The 25451-nt window shown below is 42.4% G+C and overlaps 2 protein-coding genes across 2 annotated transcripts; both read left to right on the top strand.

The window, feature by feature from the left end:
• The first annotated feature begins 4202 nt into the window (after positions 1–4202).
• Positions 4203–13740, top strand: LOC310947130 (von Willebrand factor A domain-containing protein 5A-like). The gene is made up of 20 exons (XM_083913814.1): positions 4203–4252; positions 4678–4764; positions 5050–5252; positions 5347–5569; positions 6448–6623; positions 6714–6828; positions 7313–7461; positions 7552–7640; positions 9043–9187; positions 9458–9537; positions 9626–9740; positions 9843–10001; positions 10127–10230; positions 10401–10633; positions 10887–10943; positions 11216–11254; positions 12731–12757; positions 12922–13067; positions 13245–13368; positions 13489–13740. Exons 2-20 carry the CDS (start codon positions 4716–4718, stop codon positions 13566–13568), a joined length of 2313 nt encoding a protein of 770 aa, XP_083769940.1. The 5' UTR covers positions 4203–4252; positions 4678–4715; the 3' UTR covers positions 13569–13740.
• A 775-nt stretch (positions 13741–14515) lies between these two features.
• Positions 14516–25448, top strand: LOC310947128 (von Willebrand factor A domain-containing protein 5A-like). Its single transcript, XM_083913812.1, has 20 exons — positions 14516–14580; positions 14805–14893; positions 15552–15599; positions 15874–16076; positions 16171–16393; positions 16662–16828; positions 16919–17033; positions 17119–17291; positions 17379–17467; positions 17576–17720; positions 18929–19008; positions 19099–19213; positions 19337–19495; positions 19622–19725; positions 19979–20211; positions 20359–20403; positions 21012–21098; positions 22691–22869; positions 23646–23769; positions 24888–25448. Exons 2-20 carry the CDS (start codon positions 14851–14853, stop codon positions 24965–24967), a joined length of 2412 nt encoding a protein of 803 aa, XP_083769938.1. The 5' UTR covers positions 14516–14580; positions 14805–14850; the 3' UTR covers positions 24968–25448.
• The last annotated feature ends 3 nt before the right edge of the window (positions 25449–25451 follow it).

Raw genomic sequence — 25451 nt, 5'->3', positions numbered from 1 at the left:
TCCTTTTCTGTCAGTGGCCACTCCTTATCCCCCCCCCCCACCCCCACCCCCAAAAAAACTCCTCTCACATTTTTCTCAGTCTTGTCTGTACAGAGGCTACTATTGTTCTTAGTCATCTTTATTCAGATACAATACTTTGGTTTTGTTCTCACAGTCTGTGCTTTCACAAGGTTGAGACGGAAACAAAGCGTGAGGCCTATAAACAACTGCTCCCTCTGCTCTGCCAGTCTCCATTCAGCACAGCAGTCTTAATTGATTGGCGTGGTCTCTTAAATTCAGAGCACAAAGACTCCTGCATTCACTCGTTCTGCAGGAGCGAAGCCACAACTCAAACACTGGTTATTTAAAACATAACAATTTTCTAACATTTCTAACGTGTAATATGTGTATCGTGGTTCACTTCAAGTAACTGCCTGTATTTAGTATGCCCATCAACAAACTCAGGCATGCACGTACAGTATATTACCAAGAGATTGGCTTAACACCAAACTTCCACTTTCACTTCCACTTGCATCACAGTGCAATAATGTCAACGACTATACAACAATGCAACTATTTCTTATCACTAAGACAAAGTGCAAAATAAGTGCATGCTGTTTAGGTTTTTTTTTTTTGGTTATTTTTTTATATTACCAGGCAACTACAAACTTAAATCTGTACTTTCTGAACAAAATAAAAATGTTCTCACCTCAGTTCATCGTGGCAGACTTTTGTTCACACACCACAGCATTCAGCAGAGATGTCACAGTCCTGTACGTGCAGATGAACACCACACATGCACCATATGACAGCACAGACTTTCACCACAACCTGTCAACAGTGGAAACTGTGCACAGTCTCACAGCATTACTGTCTGTGTAACAAAACTATTGAGTCTTCGGATGTGTCTGTCCTTGGGGCTCTCGTCTGGGGCCAGCTCCTCCAGTAACAAGAAAATGAACCAAGATATGAAATGAAGAAGCACTTGGTGTAACTCGGATAAGAGTCTGCGAGACGCTGAGCTGTTTCGGGGGGCACGACATGAGGCAGAAGACATCTCGTCATAGCTCCCCTACAGCCCCGTGCCCCTCCTTACCCCCCATTATTGCACGGTGCATTGATTCATCACAATAGGGCCGAATATATTACAAGCCAGGGTGTTCAACTTAGGCCTTCCCCAACCCCCCCTGTCCTCTATCCATCACTCTCTCTTTTACTCACAAAACCAAAAAAACACTGCCTTCCACAACTGCAAACACTTCATTCCCTTCCTCTCTCCATAGTGACCCACATTTCTAACAGCAATGCAAAGAAGGGTATCAGTTGCTAGCCAACGCTAGGGACATGTAGAACTTCAGTTTATTGGATTGAATGTTATGAAAGAAAATGGGCTATTTTCCAGTTTGGGCCTTCTGTTGTTTCACATGTTTGGTTCTGTTGTTCTTCTCAACTACCTCACAAGTAATACACAGTTTTAAAATATTTGATCTGGGAAGTGAAAGGAAAACAAAGAGCCAAGAGGAACTGTTTAATCAGAAGAGTGTCATCTATGATATGTTTCATTGCAACTCCTTGGCAAAGTTTGTAAAAAACTGTCATGTATATGTTTTTATCTGATGAGCAATTCATACAAGTGAATGCAGTTCAGTGGGAGGTTAGACCGCAGAGAATCACAGCACCACTAGTTTGCACTGCTGGACCATAAGTGCTGGAGTATAGAGCACCAGAGAGTCAGGAAAGGAGGATTGGGGAGAAACCTGCACAGACGATGTGAAATGCATGTGACTATGAGTGCACTGTTAACCGAGAACTTGTGTCAGCTTAAACCGTTTAAGTAACTTTGATTAAAAATTTTGAGTTTTGTTGCATTTCTTAAACGGTTTAAGTACGTTGTACTATTATGATGTGATCACTGGGTGTACAAACTGTTTTAAGATGAACAAACATCAAAACATATTTTTTGGACTGAAGTCAGCATGTGTCAGAATCTTATTGACTAATTGTGAACTTCAGCAAGTCAAAATCTCATTGGCTAATCCACTCAAGGCGAGTCTGGGCTTGTTTGATGGAGAAGGTTGCCTTTGTCTTGTTTTCACAATAAGTAAATTAATTTTGCTCAAAATATCTGGACAAAAACTCTGGACTAGCCTGACTAAGCTGCACGTGCTTGAAAAAACCTGCATTTTTCTCAGTCAGAGGACAACAAAGTAAATTGACAGAGGACTGCAAGAAGATGGCATTTTCCCCGTCCATTGGTTTCTCTCATTCTGGAAGTCGGTGAGTTATTTTTCATGTTAAACTGATGGAAAGAAAATATTGTATTGTCTATGAAGCTCTAGTCAACTTAGAAAAATGCAATGCGTTTGAATTTTGGTGTGTAGCCTACATTTGAGTTCAACTTTAACTTGGACATTTTCAACTTTTTCTTTTTCACACTGTTGGGCAGAGCTGCCGTAGTTCACAATACAACTGATTGAATTGTACTTTTATGGGCCCTAGAGCTAATGTCTGTATGTTTGTCATGGAAGCTGATAGAAACTTGCTCTGAAACACAATCTTTTTCTCCTCTGCAGACTATTCACTTAAAAGTTACCACACCACAAAGTCAACCATCCCTATAAACTGTGACTGTCAGAGCAGTGTAGACTCCACTTTCAATGCACACATATTTACAGACAAGTTGTAGTAGACATGATGTCTTTTTGTCCGTTTAACTCTGTAGGGTCTTCGTGATGCAGACCTTTTAGACATTCAAGCTAGCGTCCTCTGCTTTGAGGAAAGCCAGCTGCCCCTCAACTGAACCCTGTCACAGGAATTTTGGATACTTGTAATTAATAAATCATAATCTTTTATTAGGCCAACCATGAACCCTGAATTTTCTGTGTTATACTGTTTAACACAGCCTGCTGTCTGGTACCTCATCCCATGACCTGAAGAGATCGTCCCGTTTGTACATCTCTGAGTAGGCTTGTGATAATGTGTGACTACAGCATGACATGAGATAACTCCAGAAGAGACAGAGGCGTTGTGTGGCCCATGCATCCTGTTCTGTATGGATGGGAGATGAAAAATCCGTATTGCTTGCATGTGTGTTGGTGAGCAATGATGAAACTGAAAAGTGCTCCGTTCCTGTCTTAAAACATCATCCAGCTGAGCTCTTGTCTTTTGACCTTCTGTGTTTTGTCTCCTCCTTAAAAGGAGAATCACTCTAAGGGTCCGGGGTCTCTTCTTCTGATTCTAGCCTTGTGCATGAAGCGGCTGGAGTGAACATTTTTCTGCAGAGAAATACTTTGACAATAAACCATGGAGAAAAGCTGATCCTGTTACATTTGATCTTTATTGACCAGATCCTTCCACAACAACCCCTCAAGAGTCCAACAGAATGGGCATCAATAGGAACTCTTTTGACAGTGACTTTTGTGACTTTGCAACATTGTGTTTTTGCAACTTTGAATAAAGTTGAGCACAAATGAGCTGAATTTTGTGTGCATTTCTTTATGAGTACATGTCAAGATTTTGGTGGTGAATTTATTTTCAAGTGTTAACAACCTAAAATTGTACTTTAATGAACGAGACATTCAACTGAACGCTGAGTTGAACGACTGGAAAGTGGAGTCGATTTTACAGGATATTTGAAGTACAAATGATTTGCCTTTTAGTGTGTTCAACTTAAATGGTTAAGTCCAGTCCTACTTAAACAAATTACGCATCTGTTACTTAAATGGTTTAAGTGGAATCTCATGCCTCATTTTTCCAAAGTAACGTCCTCTTATCCTGGCGTACAGTGTGGGGGAACTATTCTACTATAAAACCTCCCAATGGACTGGAAGCCAGCTGCAGGTGAGGTGAGGTTAGAGCATGGTTCCTGTGGTAAGGTCACTGCAGTTTCAGTGTTGATACTTTCTCAGACTGAGTTTGCTGCAGATAGATCTTCAGTCTCACCGCAAATCCACACATGGCACATGACACATGACATACTGCTCGCCTCAGCCAGAGGAGTTGTTTCTTTTCTTTTTTAAATTTACTTTATTTTCAATTTCAAATTTGCTTTACAGATATATGCAGGTAGGAGGCATGCACGCTGCGGATCAGACTGCGCATGTGCAGAGAAGCCGATCCCCATTCCATAGGGTGCGTGCCAGGCGCGTCACATGTAGGCGTGGCGGGGGATTGACTCATACAGTCTGTAATTTGACTGCATCCCAACTAGAAGACTTCCTTATCTGATATCCCACTCCCGACCTTCATACAGTCCACTTTGTTCTTCGCAGAGGTAGGAACCTGATGTATTGCTTAAATGATTAGGATAAGAGTTTAAAGAAAAGAAAAGAAAAGGCTGGTGACTGTAGTCTACATTAGTGTGAAGATCAGGACGTTTTCTATGTTAAAACGTGTATTTTGAAGTCCAACTATTCATGAAGATAAGCCTAATTTCAGAGGTTAATGATAATTAATAATTATCATTATGAATAATGGTGCAGAGGTTACTGGTTGTTAGGTAACATTTGCCATTGGTAGCCTATACTTTTTTTTTTTTTGGTGGTTATTAATTCTACTGATCTCTAAAATGTAGCTGTTTGGACTGGAAGAAGGGATTGTTTTAGGAAATTAACACTTCCATAAAGTATGCAATAGTGGCTTTGCTTTGCCTCGTTAGCATCACTGTTTAATCCCACTTTAACACCATTATTTTCACAGCAATAATACAGACAGTAGTAATAACCTGTTGACCGGGCATGATGATGGACTGCTGCTGTGGTCTGCTCACCATCAATGAGGAACCAGGTACGAAGCTGTTAGAAAAACATGTTTAATTTGGACATGATGTTTCATGTGCAAAATTGTTTGTGGGTGTGTACATACTGCTTGTGTGTGCTGATATTTATCCATGCAAAAGTGTGTGTTTGGGCTTCACGGTGGCAGGAAGGAATATACAATGTAAACATTTGGGAAAAAGGGAAAGAGAAATCTTGATCTAATCTTAATTTTGTATCCTCATTCTTTTTCAAATATTGTCAACGACAAAACAAATAAGTTTTCACACAGTATTTCATTGTGTTTCCCTGACAGTTCCTCTGAAGAGCATTGATGTGGAGGTGGAGGTGAGGGACCATGTGGCTACAGTGGTCTCCACTCTGAACTATGAGAACAAGGAGGACAAACCACTAGAGGCTGTGTTTGTCTTCCCTCTGCCTGGAGATGCTGCTGTCTGTCACTTCAGTGCTCAGATTGGACAGACACAGATTGTAGCTGAGGTGAAGGAGAAGCAGAAGGTGAGCTGGACAGTAAAGACTTACTCACTACAATGGGGTTTGAAAACACATTGCAGACAGTGAATGTTGCTCACATGTGTCATCTGTACTCCAGGCCCGTGAGGAGTATGATGATGCTTTGAGCTCCGGTCAGCAGGCCTTCCTGTTGGAGGAGAGCGATCAGAGTCCAGATATATTCTCTCTGAGTGTGGGCAGTCTGCCTCCAGGAGAGAGCGCCTCCATCAGGCTGGAGTACGTCACTGAGCTGGCTGTGCAGGCCGATGAAGGGCTGAGGTTTTGTCTGCCTGCTGTGCTCAACCCTCGCTACCAACCTCAGGGTAGGAAAACCAGACAACAGCTTCATCAGGAGCCCTTAAGCTTCAGCTTAGTGCACACCACACCTTCTTAAACAGAGGGTTTTATTGCAACAGTGTCACACTTTGTGATAATAGAGCACTTGTCCTGCAAAAAAAACAAAACACAAAATTAATGCATTTCTGTAAACTTCAGTAGATGTCTTCCAAATCGGTCGATTTGCCATCTGTGGATTGGTTCAGATATCCATGGGGTCCAGTAGACAAAACCAAATTTCTTTTTTGATCCACTGACTTTTCCTTGACCTCAAACATTTCTCCAATATATTGGTGTGTGACCAAATACTTGAAAAACTAGGAGAGCTCAGACCTCAGCCAAGGCCATCTTTCAGTGTTGATGAAAGAGAAAAATAATTTGTGTATCTGAACTATGATTCAGATTTTTGCTTTAAAATGTAATGGCTTCTTCCTTCGCCCATGCTACATCCTCCAACCAAGTGTCCTGAAAATTGGGCCAAAAGTTTTTCCGTAATCCTGCTGACAAACAAAACCAAACCTCCTTGGCGGAGCTAACAATGACATTGCCCTAAGCTGTACTTTGTGTCAGTTGCAGTAATTTTACCTGCAAAACTGTCAGCATGTTAGCCTGCTACGGTTTTAGTTCAAGGCACTACTGTGTCTAAATACAGAACAGCTTGCATGCAAGTAGAGCCTTAATGTTGTTTTTAAGTTATTTACAATAGATATTTTCATTCTACTGTAGAATGTACAAGTAGAGAGAGAGAGAGTAGGAAAAAAGCCCCTGGCTGGAAGTGAACCGGCAACATTGGTTATGTGGCATGTGCTGTAACCACTTGGCTACCAAGGCGCTCCCGATTATAGCATTTCTATCTTGTTCACAGGGTGCGGAGGTAGTGAAGGTGTCATTGTCAAGGTGACCTCTGTTCCAGCCTCTCTGGTGCCCTACAGTCTGTCTTTCTCTGCCCGAGTGTCCTCTTCTCGTCCAGTCTCCAAAATAGAGTCCGACTGTTCCCTGGACCCTCTCCAGTACCTGAACACAGAGCAAACCCAGGCCACGGTAGGTAGAGTGCAGTACAGTCGTTCCTCAATACTGACAACAAGCTATATGACTTTATTTACATGTATGAGTGTGTTTTGTGAACTGCAGGTCAAGTTGGCTGCAGGACACAAGTTTGACAGAGATGTTGAACTGCTGATTTATTACAAAGATGCCCACCAGCCCTCTGCTGTGGTGGAGGCAGGACAGGCCTCTGCCAAGCCTGGTGAGTACAAATGAGTGAAGGTGTTACTTTGCAAATAAAACATTGATTATCCTCATCAGGTTTGTGGTACAAGCGGACGAAATGGGTTTTCTCAGGAGGGTGGCTGGAGTCTCCCTTAGAGAAAGGGTGAGAAGTTCAGCCATCCGTGAGGAACTCGGAGCAGAGCCGCTGCTCCTTTGCGTTGAAAGGAGCCAGTTGAGGTGGTTCGGGCATCTAGTAAGAATGCGCCCTAGGCGCCTCCCTAGGGAGGTGTTCCAGGCAAGTCCAGCTGGGAGGAGGTCTCGGGGAAGACCCAGGACCAGGTGGAGAGATTATATCTCCACACTGGCCTGGGAACGCCTTGGGATCCCCCAGTTAGAGCTGGTTAATGTGGCCCGGGAAAGGGAAGTTTGGGGTCCCCTGCCAAAGCTGCTGCCCCCACGACCCGGCCCCGGATCAGCAGTTGAAGATGAGATGAGATTTGTGGTTCTCCTCTGTGTTTCAGGCTCTCTGATGGGTGATCCAGTAGTGATGCTGAGCCTGTACCCCGAGTTCCCCAAGGCTGTGATGTCTTCCGTCGCCTCATGTGGAGAGTTTGTGTTCTTATTGGATCGATCTGGCAGTATGGATGGGCCACGTATAAAGAGTGCCAGGGTATTCCTTTTGTGTTATTTCTATCATAAAATCATCCCAACTGTCCCTCTCACACTGTGACCTTCACAATCTTTTCTACCTTCCCTTAAGGACACTCTGCTGCTCCTGTTGAAGAGCTTACCTATGGGATGCTACTTCAACATCCACAGTTTTGGGTCGAGCTATGAACACATCTTCCCGTAAGTCACTCCCTCATGTCACTCAGTATTGTACCTGATAGGGGAGAGAGAGATTCAAAGTCTAGAGTTCTTGGGGGCGGAGAGGGGAGAGAAGGGAGAGTCCTGGCAGCCTGGTGGATGAATCTGTTTGCTAGTGGAACAGGCTTGAGGTGCGTTTCCACTATGGTCGACAACTGGAATGAGGCGGGTCTATATTGCCAAACACGCCCCTAATGTGCATGTGAGTCGCTAAGGAGGCCATTTGCCTGGGTAGAAAATGTTCCCTGAGATATACCCGATTGCTGACTGGATAACGCTAAGCGGGGTGTGACGTGTGGTAGTACAGATGCCACAACAACACGGTGAAGTAGAGTAGATACTTTTATCCAGTGGTGTAGTTGAACGCAGCACAGAAAATTATCTGTGCATGCACTTGCAGCGTGCTCTCTCTCCCTCTCATTCATACACACACACCGTAACATTAGTACTGAAAGCAAGGTTATGGCTTGTCTGCCAACACACACTTTCACAGCGCCTTGAATCTTTAAGGTGGAGTGTTTTCTTTCTTTCAAGTTACTTAAGCCTGTGAAAATTCTCATTTGTCCAGGTCATCATTATCCTCAAAGCAATAGCAATCAAAGCAACTGGACTTGGTTATTTGTCTAGGAAGACGTCAAAGAACAACTGTTCACAAATGGCTTCCTGTGACTCCAACGACTGTCGTTATGACCCAGTAGAGCACCAACGAAGTCGATATCAACCTCCCACCGATGACTGACACTCTAACGACGGTCATTGGCACTTGGTGCACAAAGGGTCACAGTGACATCATCGGCCTTGTGAGAGGTTAAATACCTGGATCTCCACACCAGTTAGTTGGACCAGTCCCAGCTTGGTCAGATGCGTACATGAACTGATGAAGCCTCTTGGATGAGAGGTGAAGTGTCTTCCTAGACAAATAATCAAGTCCAGTTGCTTTTGACTGAAATTGCTTTGAGGGTTTCATGTTACTTGTACATAAGTTGGCATTGTGAATCATACTGGCCACCTTAAATCCAACTAATCTGTATTTCTCACTTTGAGGAAGTGGGGTGCAGCGCTGTATCACTGATCAACTGATCACTGGCGATCTAAACCCATTCAGAGTGATACGTCACTTTTGGAGTCTCGTAAATCCCTGTCGGGCCTTTTTTTTGTCATGGAAACACGGCGAACAACCATTTGACAGGGTGTGCCCCGAGCAGCTATTCTATAGGGCTAGTGGAAACCTTTGGAGGCTCCAGTACCTTCTCCAAGGCGGCTAAAGAGGCTGTGTGAGGGGTGGCTGGGGTCACCCACAATGCTGGTTGCTTTGCGGGTTAGGAAGGTACTATAGATGTCTAGGAGTGTTTCAGTGCTTGTTCATGAATCTGTGTTTGTGCAGTAAGAGTGTGGAGTACAGCCAGAAGACGATGGAAGAGGCTCTGAAGAAAGTTGGGGAGATGGAGGCTGATTTGGGAGGAACAGAGATCCTGAGGCCCCTCGAAAATATTTACAGCCAGCCCTGCATTCCCAACCAACCGAGACAAGTAATACACAAAAAAGCACACATTGTTGGTAACAATACCATACCTTTAGGAGTGATAAATTCTATTTTTTTTTTACCAAAGTACAAGTACAATCCTGTACTAACAGGTGTGTCTTACCACACCTTCTTTACACTTTATAATACATACAAAACCACTTGAGTTACAGCAAACTAATGCAGCTCTCAGAGAATTATGTGGATGACTCAATGCATGGCACATGTTTCTGGGTGTGATGTTATGTTAGAGTCATATGTAAACTCTCCTCCCTAGCTGTTTGTCTTTACTGACGGAGAGGTGGGGAACACCAAAGAAGTTATCAACCTGGTGAAGAAGAATTCAGGTTCCCACAGGTGAAACCACAAAAAAAACTCAACAACCACCTATACAAATGTCTACAATATGTCCTATGTTTATTAAAATACAATTACTGTATTGTAGGTGCTTCTCTTTTGGGATTGGGGAAGGGGCCAGCTCTGCTCTTATCAACGGGTTGGCCAAGGAAGGAGGAGGTCACGCTCAGTTCATCACTGGCAATGACAGGATGCAACCCAAAGTAAGAAAAGCATTCAACACAATGAAACTGTTGAATTAAACAACATTTGTACTTGGAAATCCTCCTCCTATGAAGTAACAAGGCAGTGTTTTTACTCAACAGGTGATGCAGTCGCTGCGTTTCGCTCTGCAACCAGCTGTGGAGGACATCTCAGTCAAATGGGATTTGCCAAAGGGAGTCTCTGTCACTGCTCTCTCTCCACCAATCACAGCTCTTTTCCAGGGTCAGAGGTCACTGGTTTATGCCCAGATCACTGGACAGGTAGGAGCAGCACCACCTCATAGTGAAATAACTTTATGGTTCGATTTTTCAGCCTTAAAAAATATATAATATAACAGTGATAGTGAGCGATAAGATTGGTTTCCAACACTGTAATGCTTTCTCAGAGTTCAGAGGCAGCAGAGGGATGTGTGACGGTGAAGTACAGTCTGGCAGGTCATCCCTCTCAGAACCAGCTCCACTTCGGTCTCAAACCTGCAGAGGACACTGGGTAAACTGGTTTTAATCCGACAACACTGTTATGCATTGGGTCCTGATTCCTGTTAAGTACTCAGTGGCTTTCATACACAATTTTGGAGAACACACTTAACGCTACAAGACGCTAGACAAAAGCAAGACACATCAAATATATATATATATACTTTTCTCTGCTGTTTGCAGCTTAACAGTCCACCGGTTGGCTGCTCGGACTCTGATTCGCTCCCTGGAGACGGAGGAGAGAGAAGAAGAAGGAGAGGAAGAAAGAAAGGAAGATGAGGGCGTGAAGAAGAAGGTGGTGGAGCTCAGTGTCCAATCAGGAGTGAGCAGTGCCTTCACTGCCTTCATTGCTGTCAACAAAGAAGACAGCGAGCCGATCCAAGGACCTCTGGTTCGCAGAAATGTTCCAGCACCCAGTGAGTGTTTCCAAGGGGAAAAAAATCCAATCTTCAAAAATCTTCTTGTCTTATTCATTGCTCACAGAATCTGTTCACATGTTCCCGTGTCTTTGAGTTTGTATGTAAAAAACACTTTGGAGAATTTGAAAGACTTGACTGTTCCAATTACTATTTGAACTGCTTGTTGTGAGTCATTGTAATAAGCTTAGCAAACAAAAAGTTTTTTATTGAAACTAAATCTCTTGACCTCCATTTTTTTTCAATCTCAAAGTGATGATGTCCTGCATGATGAGGTGTGCTCCAGTGCCCTGCACTCCTATGATGTATAGTAAGTAAAAGGCTGAATGGGAGTGGAACCCACATCTGTGTAATTCTGTAAATACATGTCATGTATGTCAAACACTGTATGGTAGGAACTGTATTGGCTCTAGTGTGCTTTGGTGGTCATGATGTAGACAACATGCAGCAAGGGATGAAGGATTGTGTGTGTGTTTGTGTGTTTATAATAATCTCATAAACCAGTGGTTAAGTGGTTGATATTTATCTTTACTCGTCATGTAACATCCTTATTTAATGGTCTTTTTCTTTTCAATCTCAAAGTGGACTGTTCGGCGAATAGCTGTTCCTTTGATGATCCCCGTAAGTATAAAAGCTAAATGTGATTTTTAACACATCTTTGTAGATCCATAAATACAGTATATCGATACACACTGAGCAGAGATTTGCTTCATAATGATGACGACAGACAGTGGATTTGTTCTGCAACATCTCTACACTGTGCTAGGGCAGACTGCTGAGAGGAACGCATTTCACCGGGGTTGTGTGCATTTTTAATAATTTTTTCATCACAAGTCAAATCATGTGAGGTTAAGATAATCTGTAGCAGTTTCCACTTTAAATCAGTTCAAAGACAGTGGTCATTAGTGTTTTGTTTTCCCCATTAACGGAAACTGTTGTCGCCCTTAAATGCATGAGTCAGGAACCTCTCAGTTCATTTTCAATTTCCAAAGGGGCATTATTATCTACGGTGCAGAGGAAAATACCACTGGGCGAAATTAGATAGACCTACAACCAATGAGAGAACAGAACCATATAGCGCTGAGCGACACATGCAACTTGCTCCAGTTGTCCTGTTGTGATGATCATGAATAGATTTGTGCACACAGCTGCAACGTTCAATAACTTACAACATGTCAGGGCAGATATTTAACAGTTTACCACATCACACTGGTATAACTACAACACACTTTACTCAATCATTGACTGTTTAATGTTCACTCTCAGGGTCTTTTGCTGTAAAATATTTCTTTGAATTACCCAAATATACCACAGGTGGTATCAGCACAATTGTGCCAGGGACAAACGGTTGTCCGTCTCTGTTCGTCTCTATGTGCCCTGTGATAGACTGGCGTCCTGTCCAGGGTGGACCCCACCTCACGCCCAATGACAGCTGGGATCGGCTCCAGCCCCCCGCCACCCCGACAGGGACAAGCGGTTGAAGATGAATGAATTAATGAATATCAGTGATTTAATACACCAGTGGGTGGTCTAGTGTTTATTGTTAAAGTGGATATTATTGTAAAAACAGATATCAGGGACATGAGCAGGACGTTGAAAGGTAATCTCAACTATTAGACAGGGAACTCTTTGTCATTTTATTTCATCTCATCTCATCTTCAACCGCTTATCCGGGGTCGGGTCACGGGGGCAGCAGCTTTAGCAATTCTAGGAATTCTTTGTCATTTTGTGTAGGTGAGATTTAGTAGAAGAGTATGTTCTCAATTATTTTTTAAGAACCCTTTGAATTGTTTTTGAGTTTGGAAATGCAGACGGGAGTTGAACTTTGTATATGGGAGGGCTGCTTTTGATTCCTCTGTTGTTAAAATATACATTACACATTCATCATGCAATATTGTATTGAATATGTAATTACTAACATAACTAAGACAAAATCCTATTAAATCATGTTTTCTGCATGTTGTATAAGAGTTGTTTTTGTTAGCTCTCTGCCCTAGTTTCTGCTGCAGTGGTTCATACATTGAGAATTTCTGTGTATTTCAATATATATTTACTGTTGTTGCCTCTGTGTAATGTTCTGCTTCTCTTTTGTTTAAGCGATGGATTTGAATGAGGACGATGAAGGTAAGCATGCCGATTTCTGACTCGTATTTCCAAGTGTAGTAATTCACTTGAAAATTTGAACTGCGATGTAAACACATCATCAGCAAAAATGAGGAAAAAGGCAGAAAGACCGTACAGTAATCCACCAAGATTGTTTCATCTTTGCACCTTGATTTTCTCTACAGAAAGCTTGTCCCAGCCGCCACCCAAAGACCCTTTGCTGGAGCTGGTCTCACTCCAGAAGGCTTCTGGCTGCTGGGTGCTGGATCCAGCTCTGGCTGCTGCTCTGGGGAAGACCAGCGAGGAGGTGGAAAAACCAAAGCCTGCATCGGTGTGTTACTGTCAGAAACACTCATATGGGACTTTTTTAATACACATCTCATTACATGGTTTAAAATAGGAATATCACGTATGACAATAAATCAATAAACAAAAGATACGTCACTGCATAAAAAATCAGGTGTCAAAGCCAACCAGCAGCATTTCTCTTTTTGGTTTGGTGAATTAGGTAAACAAGGAGGTGTGGGCCACCATTCTGGCTCTGGTCTGGCTTCATGGTTTTAAGATGGATGCTCGGGACGAGTGGGAGCTTCTGGTTATGAAGTCTGTGTCATGGCTCCGTGCTCAGAATGGTAATAACCAGAATGATACGTGCTGATGTGTTTTAATCAGTGTGTGCTGGCTAAAATCAACTGTTTTTCTCACATCCTCCCTTTCCTGCTGGTGACTTATGTGTTTGTTGTTGTTTTCAGCACCTTGTGTGACAGAGTGTGTGGAAGCTGCAAACGCTTTGTTGGGTTGCAACGTGCAGCGAGACGCCCTGGGACTCTGAGATTTCTGTTAGCCTGCAGCTTCTCTCCACCCTACAACCTTTGACTGTATCAACATTGCACTATACTATCTGCCTAGTAACAATTGATGCACATTGTTTTATGTGCTCTATTTGGTGAATTGTTTTTTACGTTGATTGATCTTTTAAATTTTTATCATTGTAAAAGTAAAGTAAATTATGACTTTTATGTCAATTTGTGTCTAAATCAACTGCAAATTAAACTTTTTGCTTTGAACAAAATGAGCATTAGTGTCTTAATTTGAGACCCCACACCTCTATTCACTGTGCAGTAAAGTGACACCAGGTTTAAAGGATGTGCAAGTCAAACCTTGAGCTCCTAATTATGGAATTTTATTTCAACACCTAACATTGAAGCTTTAGGAGGATTTATTTTTTTAAGGTTGTAATTGTAAGATAGAAAAGCTCCCCATAAAAGTTTCTGATTCCCATAAAGTTACTTCTAAGCTGGTCCGTAGTGTATAAACATACTTTCCCCCTCACAAATGTTACATTTGGAATGACCAAGATACATGTTTTAAATGCAAGTCATCGTTTTTAAAGAATTGGGTCGGGTTTTGGTATTTTTCAAAAGGTATTTCCTGATTAAAAAGTTGCATGTTTTTAATCGTTTCTTATAATTCGTGAAATCCTATATACACACTACCAAATGTGCGAACCAGGAAATTGTTTTCATTTCTTCCTTTAATTCTAACCTGCACGCACTAAAGTACTGCACTAAAGGACATGTGAATGACAACTTTGTGTTTTGATGTGATTTCCATGATAGAATCTGCAGTTTGCCCCCAAATACTATTGCGAGAATGAAAAACATAAATCTGACAACAGGGCATGACCATGACTCGTATTTCAACTTCAAGCCCCGCCCACCCGGTGCTTTCCTGTAGGGAAATCGAGCATACCCGGTGGCCGTGACTTTCACTTTTACATCTGTGACTGGATCTCCAACTTTTCTGCACATACAAAGGGGGATTGTGATAAAACATCACCAGAGGTAGGCATTCTTCTGTGTTTATACTGAAATAGCCTGAGAGACCTTGAGAATCACTGAAATAGATGAATAACAGAAACAGAAAGAACTGCTAAGGCTCAGTTTTCCCTTTGTTTAGCTGAATCATGCTGTTGAACAGGTGTTAGCTCCCCCGTTGACTTTGCTCATGTGCACTTATACTGAACTTTATATAGCACACTGTGTTATGCTATCGTCCATGGTCATAGGGCGTGTGGTTCAATATTTACCTCTGCAGTGGCGTCATCAGTTGCTATGTCCCAATCAAACCGCCAGATGTCGCTGTTTGCAGCCACAGGTGAATTCCCCCCTGCTCACTTTTAGTTCTTCTGTTCAGGGGTCTCCAACGTGTTTTAGGCCAAGGACCCCGTAGCTGAAAGAGAGTTGAAGCAGGGACCCCTACTACAAATATTAAATTATGATGCATATTTAATTTGGCCTAACAGCTAGGGTGGCCTAAAGCGAATACACTGATTTTTATGGTGCATTCAATACTAAGATATTACAATGATCATTATTGACATATTCAAATATTTATGCATCGTAATGTTAAACATACATTTAGAAGGCATGCTCATTGTATCTGTGCATGGATACCATAGTGTCTATTAACCAGTAAGGCTATCATTAAGGTTTTTGTTGATGTAATTTCTTTCCCAAAAATGTGTCTTTGTTAATACGCTGCATTCATGCTGATGTATATTTACAGACATTTTTAAAAAAAGGAAAAAAAAAAAACGTTGGAAAGATGATAAAACAATATGGCGGACCCCCTGTAGTAACTCTGAGGTGTAGTAAATGTATATTGTTTGGGACTCATATGCTTTTTAGGAGTTTTCCTCAGTCCTGTGTTAATAATTGTTGAAAACTTGTTTTGAATGCTGAAGAAAGTACCGTCATTACCATTCAGTGCTAAAACAGGAAGTCCTCATATGTCCTTGTTTATTGTTGCACAGGTATGATGGAGAACTGCTGTGGTCTGCTCACTTCGCAGAAGGAACCAGGTATGGAGCTGTTCAAAACCACACACACAAACAATTCTGAACTTCTCCTTGTTTGTACTCATGCACACTTCAAGTGCTCGTGTTAGCTGTAATCGGGCACATGATGGTATCCTGCTTTCTGCTATAAGTCAGAGGCAGGTTAACATCAAAATGCAACAATTCAGTAGAGAAGAAGCCGTAAGCAGTATCCTCAACAATGAGGGAAAAATGTCACAGTGCAAAAAAAGTTCACACGTGGTCTGTGTTAATTTTTTTCTTCTGTTTTCTCTTTCAGTTCCTCTGAAGAGCATTGATGTGGAGGTGGAGGTGAGGGACCATGTGGCTACAGTGGTCTCCACTCTGAACTATGAGAACAAGGAGGACAAACCACTAGAGGCTGTGTTTGTCTTCCCTCTGCCTGGAGATGCTGCTGTCTGTCACTTCAGTGCTCAGATTGGACAGACACAGATTGTAGCTGAGGTGAAGGAGAAGCAGAAGGTGAGCTGGACAGTAAAGACTTACTCACTACAATGGGGTTTGAAAACACATTGCAGACAGTGAATGTTGCTCACATGTGTCATCTGTACTCCAGGCCCGTGAGGAGTATGATGATGCTTTGAGCTCCGGTCAGCAGGCCTTCCTGTTGGAGGAGAGCGATCAGAGTCCAGATATATTCTCTCTGAGTGTGGGCAGTCTGCCTCCAGGAGAGAGCGCCTCCATCAGGCTGGAGTACGTCACTGAGCTGGCTGTGCAGGCCGATGAAGGGCTGAGGTTTTGTCTGCCTGCTGTGCTCAACCCTCGCTACCAACCTCAGGGTAGGATAACCAGACAACAGCTTCATCAGGAGCCCTTAAGCTTCAGCTTAGTCCACACCCCACATGACACATGTCCATTATAAAATCAGTATTGATATTATAGAAAACGTGATGCAGGCTAATATTCTTTTTTTTTTCTACGAACAAAAAGCTGTGATTCAGTGTTTCTTACCAAAACTAATTATCCTTGAGATCTGCTCTGTTCATTCAGAACTCTATCTCTACCTTCTCTTACAATATTCCTAACCTGTCTGATCTTGTTTTACAGGTAGTGAAGGTGGTAGTGTTGTGGTGACCTCTGTTCCAGCCTCTCTGGTGCCTTACAGTCTGTCTTTCTCTGCCCGAGTGTCCTCTCCTCGTCCAGTCTCTAAAATAGAGTCTGACTGTTCCCTGGACCCTCTCCAGTACCTGAACACAGAGCAAACCCAGGCCACGGTAGGTAGAGTGCAGCGCAGTCGTTCCTCAATACTGACAACAAGCTATATGACTTTATTTACATGTATGAGTGTGTTTTGTGAACTGCAGGTCAAGTTGGCTGCAGGACACAAGTTTGACAGAGATGTTGAACTGCTGATTTATTACAAAGATGCCCACCAGCCCACTGCTGTGGTGGAGGCAGGACAGGCCTCTGCCAAGCCTGGTGAGTGCAAATGAGTGAAGGTGTTACTTTGCAAATAAAACATTCATTATCCTCATCAGATTTGTGGTTCTCCTCTGTGTTTCAGGCTCTCTGATGGGTGATCCAGCAGTGATGCTGAGCCTGTACCCCGAGTTCCCCCAGGCTGTGATGTCTTCAGTCGCCTCACGTGGAGAGTTTGTGTTCTTATTGGATCGATCTGGCAGTATGGATTCACCTCTGAACACCACTGGGAGTCAGGATCGCATTGGCAGTGCAAGAGTATCTATGTGCTATTTCTCTCATAAAATCATCCCAACTGTCCCTCTCACACTGTGACCTTCACAATCTTTTCTCCCGTCCCTTAAGGACACTCTGCTGCTCCTGTTGAAGAGCTTACCAATGGGCTGCTACTTCAACATCCACAGTTTTGGGTCCAGCTATGAACACATCTTCCCGTAAGTCAGTTCCTCATGTCACTCAAAAAGTTGGCCTGAGACTGGATGTGAATTCTGAATTGCAATGAGAAGTTGGTAGTACCTGACTTGTTCTGTTTGTTTGTGCAGTAAGAGTGTGGAGTACAGCCAGGCGACTATGGACGAGGCTCTGAACAAAGTCCAAGAGATGGGCCCTGATCTGGGAGGAACAGAGATCCTTCAGCCCCTCAAACACATTTACAGCCAGCCTTGCATTCCCAATCAACCAAGACAAGTACTACACACAAACACAGACACAGACACAGACAAATGCACGCTTTGGACAAGAGTGTTAGGCCAGTAAAATGGTACACAATTAAGTCTTTAAGTTTGTTTGACAGAACTACAATGCCCCAATAGTTATTTTGGTATTAGGTCTGTTTGGTATTTTTGTGTCAAAGTGGTCATTGTTCAAAGGTTAGAGACACAACCAGGTGGGGGATGAATCAAGTTTATCCCAGTCACCCATCATTGCACACATGAGTTGTGCTGTTGTTCATAAGTCCACCTACAGAACTATGGAATCCCCAGGCGGCACCCTCTGCAGGACCTCACCCATCAACTCCAGCAAGATTGGATACTATTGTTCAGTGGGGATTCCACACCACGAAAGTGACGTTCCACATTGTTAGAGCCATTCTTTTGTAAGCTAGGGTCAGCGTGTTAAGGCCCCTGCGTTCACCTTCGACACAACTGGCAACAGACCCCACCCTTTCATACGACCTATCGAGTGGCGAAGTTCCTTCCACTGGACCCCAGTTGGACCTCTGATATCTTAAAAAAATGAATGGGTCTCAGTGCAGATAATTACATGATTTGCTGGTCCCAGTCGTTATCTGCCCTGAATTAAAAATATGTTGTTTGTGGATTTAAATGATAATTTTTCACGTCAAGATTTTGTCAGTTTATTGTGCAATTGTTCAGTTTAAGGCTGTAGCGCAAACACAGTGAGAAAGACTACATGTCATGTTGCGTGTGTCACGTCACAGCATCACCCTCTCTCACAACGTAAGTGAAGCTCTCCACATGCCCCGACTTATGTTTTTTTTTTTTTTACCCCTTTAATGTCGCCGTGTCTGTATCAGAGTACCAAGCGCGGGTGGTGACGTATATCATTTGCGTCGAGAGCAGCAAAGAGCTGTATTTCACAACGCGGCCTCACACAAAAACCTACCATTATCACACTTCGATAAATCGTATTTTTTTTTACATTAAAAATTATCTTTAAAACCCACAAACAACATCTGTGAAATTCATGGCACAATTCAAACGGCACCAGCTGTTGTTCTTCATTCTTCACTATTTAAACCACTTGTGTTAACAAAACAACATTATAAAACAGCTGTCAGAAAATGACTTTCAGCACATGCTGCATGTTTTTTTCCAGTTTTTAAAAAAATGTTATATAACTCATATGTAAGTTATGTAAACTCTCCTCCCTAGCTGTTTGTCTTTACTGACGGAGAGGTTTGGAACACCAAAGACATCATCAATCTGGTGAAGAAGAATTCAAGTTTCCACAGGTTAAAAGCACAAAAATGCAACAACCACCCAAAAAGGTTCCCACAAAATGTCCTATGTTTGTATAATAAAAGGGGACTACTGTTTTGTAGGTGTTTCTCTTTTGGGATTGGGGAAGGGGCCAGCTCTGCTCTTATCAACGGGTTGGCCAAGGAAGGAGGAGGTCACGCTCAGTTCATCACTGGGAATGACAGGATGCAACCCAAAGTAAGACAGTCATTACTGTATATGCATTTGAATGCAATTTGGACGGAAAACATTATTACAAATGTAAGTAAACACATTCTGTAAAGACCCAGTGCCTTTTTGTCAACTATTTTTACTCAACAGGTGATGCAGTCGCTGCGTTTTGCTCTGCAACCAGCTGTGGAGGACATCTCGGTCACATGGGATTTGCCAAAGGGAGTCTCTGTCACGGCTCTCTCTCCACCAATCACATTTCTTTTCCAGGGTCAGAGGTCACTGGTTTATGCCCAGATCACTGGACAGGTAGGAGCAGCATCACCTCATAGTGAAATAACTTTATGGTTCGATTTTTCAGCCTTGAAAAAATATATAATATAACAGTGATAGTGAGAGATGACATTGGTTTCCAACACTGTAATGCTTTCTCAGAGTTCAGAGGCAGCAGAGGGATGTGTGACGGTGAAGTACAGTCTGGCAGGTCATCCCTCTCAGAACCAGCTCCACTTCGGTCTCAAACCTACAGAGGATACTGGGTAAAACTGTTTTTTAAAAGATTAGATTAGAAAAGTCAAAATGCCAATAAAGATTTACTGGTAGCCTTGTTTTTAATCCATCCATGGATGTCATTTTCTAAGAATGGCCCTTAATATATAATCACGTTAAACATTACCTGCTTTTCCAGTTCACAGAGAGCAATGGACCAATGACTGTTGCCTCTGCCAACATGTAATTGACTACTATATTGGAAAATATGTTCTCTGTTTACTCCTCCTCTCCTGTCTACAGATTAACAGTCCACCGGTTGGCTGCTCGGACTCTGATTCGCTCCCTGGAGACGGAGGAGAGAGACGAAGAAAGAGAGGAAGAAGGAGAGGAAGATGAGGGCGTGAAGAAGAAGGTGGTGGAGCTCAGTGTCCAATCAGGAGTGAGCAGCGCCTTCACTGCCTTCATTGCTGTCAACAAAGGCAATGACGAGATGATTCAAGGACCCCTGGTCCGCAGAAATGTTCCAACACCCAGTGAGTGTATTTTTTCGAGAAGAAGTTAAGAAGAAACTTGTCCAGTTCAACCACACGGTGCAACACAAAGTTCACAGATGCACTACATGATTATTGACTAAATAAGTATTGGCCTTCATTTAATACCCTTCTCTCTTTTTATTGCAGTGTATGCTTGTTACAGTTTGATGTCCCCTGCCTGTAGAGGCCCTTGTAAGTAAAGGGTACACTGTTTTGTTTTGTTTTTTTGCACACACTGGTGTATTTCTACATCCGGCTTCTCACAAAACGTGATCAGTCAGCACTCCTGTAAGGTCTATGGAATTTCTGATCAGCGTTTTCTTCTTTTTACAAGATGCGGTGCTTTAAAAATACAAGACCTAAATGGGTTTATTCCAGAAAAGGCAAACATTAGTTATACAAAGGCTTTTTTTTATACCACCGACAGTTAAGCTCTTTCGTAGAGATTTCTCCCTCATTTGTGAAATAATGTGGAGTTCATTGGGTGTCTTCAGGTTGTTTCTCAAGCTCATTTGATGTAATTAATATTTGGAATGCTGTACAGTCAACTGGTGTGTTACAAGTCTGGATTAACACTCAGAATGAGGATCTGAGAGTGTGTGAATCGAGTCGGAGTCCTAGAGAAGTATACAGGCGGAGCAAACCGCGGGGAGGTACGGAGGAGCTCAGGGCGAGAAGATGCAGCATCAATGGAGTGTTTTGCGCACTTTAATGTGCAATTAGGAAACTCGTTCATTTTGATAAGAAGTAATAGGTTGGTATGCTTTTGCTTTTGTAAAGGTGCATTTCTTGTGTGACAGCATTTCAGGCTTGCAGTCCGCAGCTAATGGAGTTTGATTATGACGGTGCAAGCATGGATGACTGGGAAGAGGAATGCACTGATGAAGGTATCTGTTTTCAGACTTAATAATAATAATAATAAAAATTCATTTTATTAATAGAGCGATTTTCAGTGACCCAAAGACGCTTACAATGACATGAAAACCAAAACCAAAACAAGAAAGGGGTAATGACCGTGAGGGCGGGAGAAGCAAAGACAGCATAACAGTAAACAGTAGCACTAATGAATGTGGCATAAATAATAATAATAATGATAAAAGTACAGACAGAAACAGAGCAGGTACAGAGACAGTTACATTAGGGACATGGTGGTGAGGAGGGATTGGAGATTGCAGGTGGGTCTGATGGGGAGAGAGGGAGGGGGCGGCTGTGGAGAGTAGAGGGGGAAGGCGAGGGGAGGAGACGGGTGAAGGTGGTTCGGGATAGGGGAGGTCAAAAGCCTGGGCAAAGAGGGCGGTTTTTAGGCGGGATTTGAATGTTGGGAGTGAGGGAGAGTCGCGGACAGGTTGAGGTAGAGGAGTTCCTTTTCAGTCTGGAGGGTGGAACGGTCAGGGCAGGAGTGGAGGAGGATCGGAGGGCCCGGGAGGGGTGATGGGTGATGAGGAGGTCAGACAGGTGGGTTGGGGGGAGAGTATTTTGAAATTGATGCATTGTTTGATGGGGAGCCAGTGGAGAGTGCGGAGAACAGGAGTGATGTGTTCAGGGGACCGGGTGTGAGTGAGGTGGGCGGGCTGCAGAGTTTTGGACCATCAGAAGTCTGTGGAGGGAACAGGACTATTTTTGTACAGACTGATGCTGGTGTTTGCCCGTGGAGGTAGAAAAAAATGAATATTGAAAGTATAGATGGCAACTCCTTCATTTCAGTGAGACCTCCTCACATACTGTAGACTTAATGAACACTTTCCGCCGTCTGTGACCATTATGGATTTGCACCTGTGTCTTTCCCTTGTTTAGAACTGCCTGCACTAATTAATTACGTCAAAAAGAAAAGTCTTGGTGCCTTTTTAATACATGTGTTACCTCATGAATGACATTGTGATTATTCAAAAAATACCTTTTTTTTAAATATGTGGTATCCTCAGATTGCTCTCTGGGTCCCAAGCAGGATGTCATGGTTTCTTAACTGCCAAAGTATTGTCTGTATAACAGTCCTTAAATATAATAATGTTGTTTCATTCACATCTAATGCTAAATCTGTAACAGCCATCTGAGTTTGATGAACTTTGCACTTTTCATTTAAAGAAAAACAACCTTGATGCCATGATGAGCGGTTTCAAACTTAACGCTCTTATTTGAACTAAATCTCGGCTGGAGCCAGATCACTGTATTACTGGTTTCAAACATCACCTTTTGTGTTTTTGTACAACTCAGTTAAATGCACTTCTCTTTAGAATGTATTCAATGTTTATTAGATTTTCTTCCATTTAAGCCAGCATTACGTTTTTTTATTGCATACATTGGAGAAATAGAAGCCATATACAAATACGTAAGCAAAGGCATGATTCAGACTGATAAGCAGGCTGCTCAAATGGTCTCATCTGCAATAAATAATATCTACGCATCAGTATCAAATAGGCAGCAATATACTCATACCAGGAGAAGGATCTACTGGGATCATTTTATCTTTGCACTTTTCTAGGATGTATTTCCTTATGTGATGAAGAAGTTGAAGTCGTACAGCCCAAACAGCCTCGCAGGGACCCTTTGCTGCAGATGGTCTCCCTCCAGAAGGCGTCTGGCTGCTGGGTGCTGGATCCGGCTCTGGCTGCTGCACTGGGGAAGACCAGCCAGGAGGTGGAGAACACAATACCTTCAGGGGTGAGTCCCTGTCAAAAATAATAACACAACTATGTGCCCTGCGATAGACTGGGGTCCTGTCCAGGGTGTGCCCCGCCTCATGCCCGATGTCAGCTGGGATCGGCTCCAGCCCCCCGCGACCCCGACAGGGACAAGCGGTTGTAGATGAATGAATGAATGATGAATGATAAGGCATATTTCAAAGCACATTCATGGTATGGTGTGTTTTAATGACATTTAGAAGAAGAAGAAGAATTCCTTTATTCATCCCGCAATGGGGAAATTCAATTTTAGCTCTATTTTTTCATTTTACACACAAACAGGCCCGAAATACACACACATGCACAGACAGGACCTATATACATGCAACTAGTGGAGAGATGTTAGAGCGAGGGGGCTGCCAGTGACCAGCGCCCCGAGCAGTTGGGGGTTCGATGCCTTGCTCAACAGCACCGAGAGCAGTGCCCAGGAGATGAACTGGCACCTCTCCAGCCACCAGTCCACGCTCCATTTATGGTCCACACAGGGACTCGAACCAGCGACCCTCCAGTTCCCAGCCAAGTCACTTATGGGCTGAGCTGAGCCGCCCCCAACTTTATTAAAAGTTGATTTAATGAAGCCCTCACTCACAAGTAAATACAACTTGAAAGAAGGACCATAAATGCAACGCTATACAGTATGTATAATACTAAAAAAGCAAGCTAAGATACATTTCCCCCTGATATCCTTTTTCTCGATTAATTTCTTATATTTTCTCTTCTCCTTAACATCTGCATTTCTACGATTTGTTGAATTAGGTGAACAAGGAAGTGTGGGCCACCATTCTGGCTCTGGTCTGGCTTCATGGTTTCAAGATGGATGCTCAGGACGAGTGGGAGCTTCTGGTTATGAAGGCTGTGTCATGGCTCCGTGCTCAGAAAGGTACAGTAATAACCGCAATGTTAACGCATAACATGATAATAATATAATTTAAGTTTAATCAAAAGCTTATACAAATATACTTTTACTCCTGCGTATAAATATATTTACCACATACCTTCAAAAGTGTTCTTCATTGTAAGTGTACTTTGAAAAAAAAGATTATCAATTGCAAATACTTAGTGTTAATTTGGTATAGTTATGGAAAGTATACTTATTATCAAGTCCTTTGTAATACACTTTTAGTATGCTTTAATAAAGTGTACTTTAATTTCCCTCTGTTAGAAGCACACTAAAGTATTCTACACTATCAATTGAACTACAACGCCTTTTAAGTATATTTGAGGAGCTCTTTTCCAAAACGCTAAAAATCCATTTGAATAGTTTTCAGGAAAATAACATTTTTTACCTAGACCCACACATTTGGTTAATATTCAATGTATCTTGTCAAAATGGTTCATGGCTCAGTCTGAACATGTTGAACGGATGGACGAAACAAAAACCTCTCCCGCTTCAGAGCGCCGCCATGTTGGATCGCATAGAACGCTCCCTGAATTCTGATTGGTCGAGAGGACGTATCGCATTTAGGCTAAAAACAGGTTTGGCGCTGGTCGCGGTTTGGAAAGGAACTGCATCTTGAGGATCATTTTAAACAAGGAAATATAGAGATTTGGCATGAAACATTGATGAAGCAGTGAAAAGGTTCTGTTTACAGCAAAGTGGCATGACTAACTCATTTTTTTTAAATTTGGCTTTTATCTCGTTTTGGAAAAGAGCTCTTCATTTGCAACCCATTGGTGATATTATACAATTGTACTGCAAGTCTGTTTCCAATGCACACAAATATTGATTTTCACTAGTGTACTGAAGTACACTTCAAGTTTGTGAAATGCAAATTAGGCATACAATTTAAAACTTAAAGTACTTTGAAGTAGTAGTGAAAGACTAGTTGCGTATACTTAAGTATACTTCAAAGTGACAAAAAAAGCACAAAGTACAGTAACATGCTGAAAAGTGTACTTACAATATTCTTTCACAGGTATAGTTGATGTTATTGTTGTTCTATAATAACCTGGGATGTTGTGATGATTGTTTTTTTTTGTGTGTGTATTTTTTTTCAGCACCATGTGTGACAGAGTGTGTGGAAGCTGGGAATGCTCTGTTGGGTTGTAACGTGCGTAAAGACGTGGTTTCTCTGTAGGATCGGTACACAGGAGCAGATTTACTCCGCCCTACAACTTTTACGTTGCCGTAACTCTTTGCACTATCTACCTGTATTATATTGTGTGCCTTATAGTATAGTTGTACTGTGCTTCATCTAATCAGGATCAGCCATGTTACAAGTTCTTCTGCTTTTTACCTCTAATGTTGCTTTGTATTGTAAATTGTGTCCCTTAAAACATTTAAGGATGAATATTTAGAACGGAAATGTTATTCATGAATCGCGCATGGAAGCACAAATAAGAGACCAACATTCTCCGTGCAGCCTCCATAACACAGTTTGAGAAATCATGGAAGCAGGATACAGAGGGATACATGGACTTTAGTGGACACTGAATAAAAAATAAAGTTCATTAACACACAAAAAAAAAATCAACGGACACTGTGCTTTTTGTCCTGAGGATGTTTTTATCTTATTTTATTTCTTATTTTAATATAATAGCCTAATTGAATTTGCTTTTAGG

Source organism: Echiichthys vipera (assembly GCF_963691815.1).
Source record: "Echiichthys vipera genome assembly, chromosome: 5".
Taxonomy (NCBI): Eukaryota; Metazoa; Chordata; class Actinopteri; order Perciformes; family Trachinidae; genus Echiichthys; species Echiichthys vipera.
Note: the sequence above shows the minus strand (reverse complement) of the source record. Positions and strands in the feature narration are given on the sequence as shown.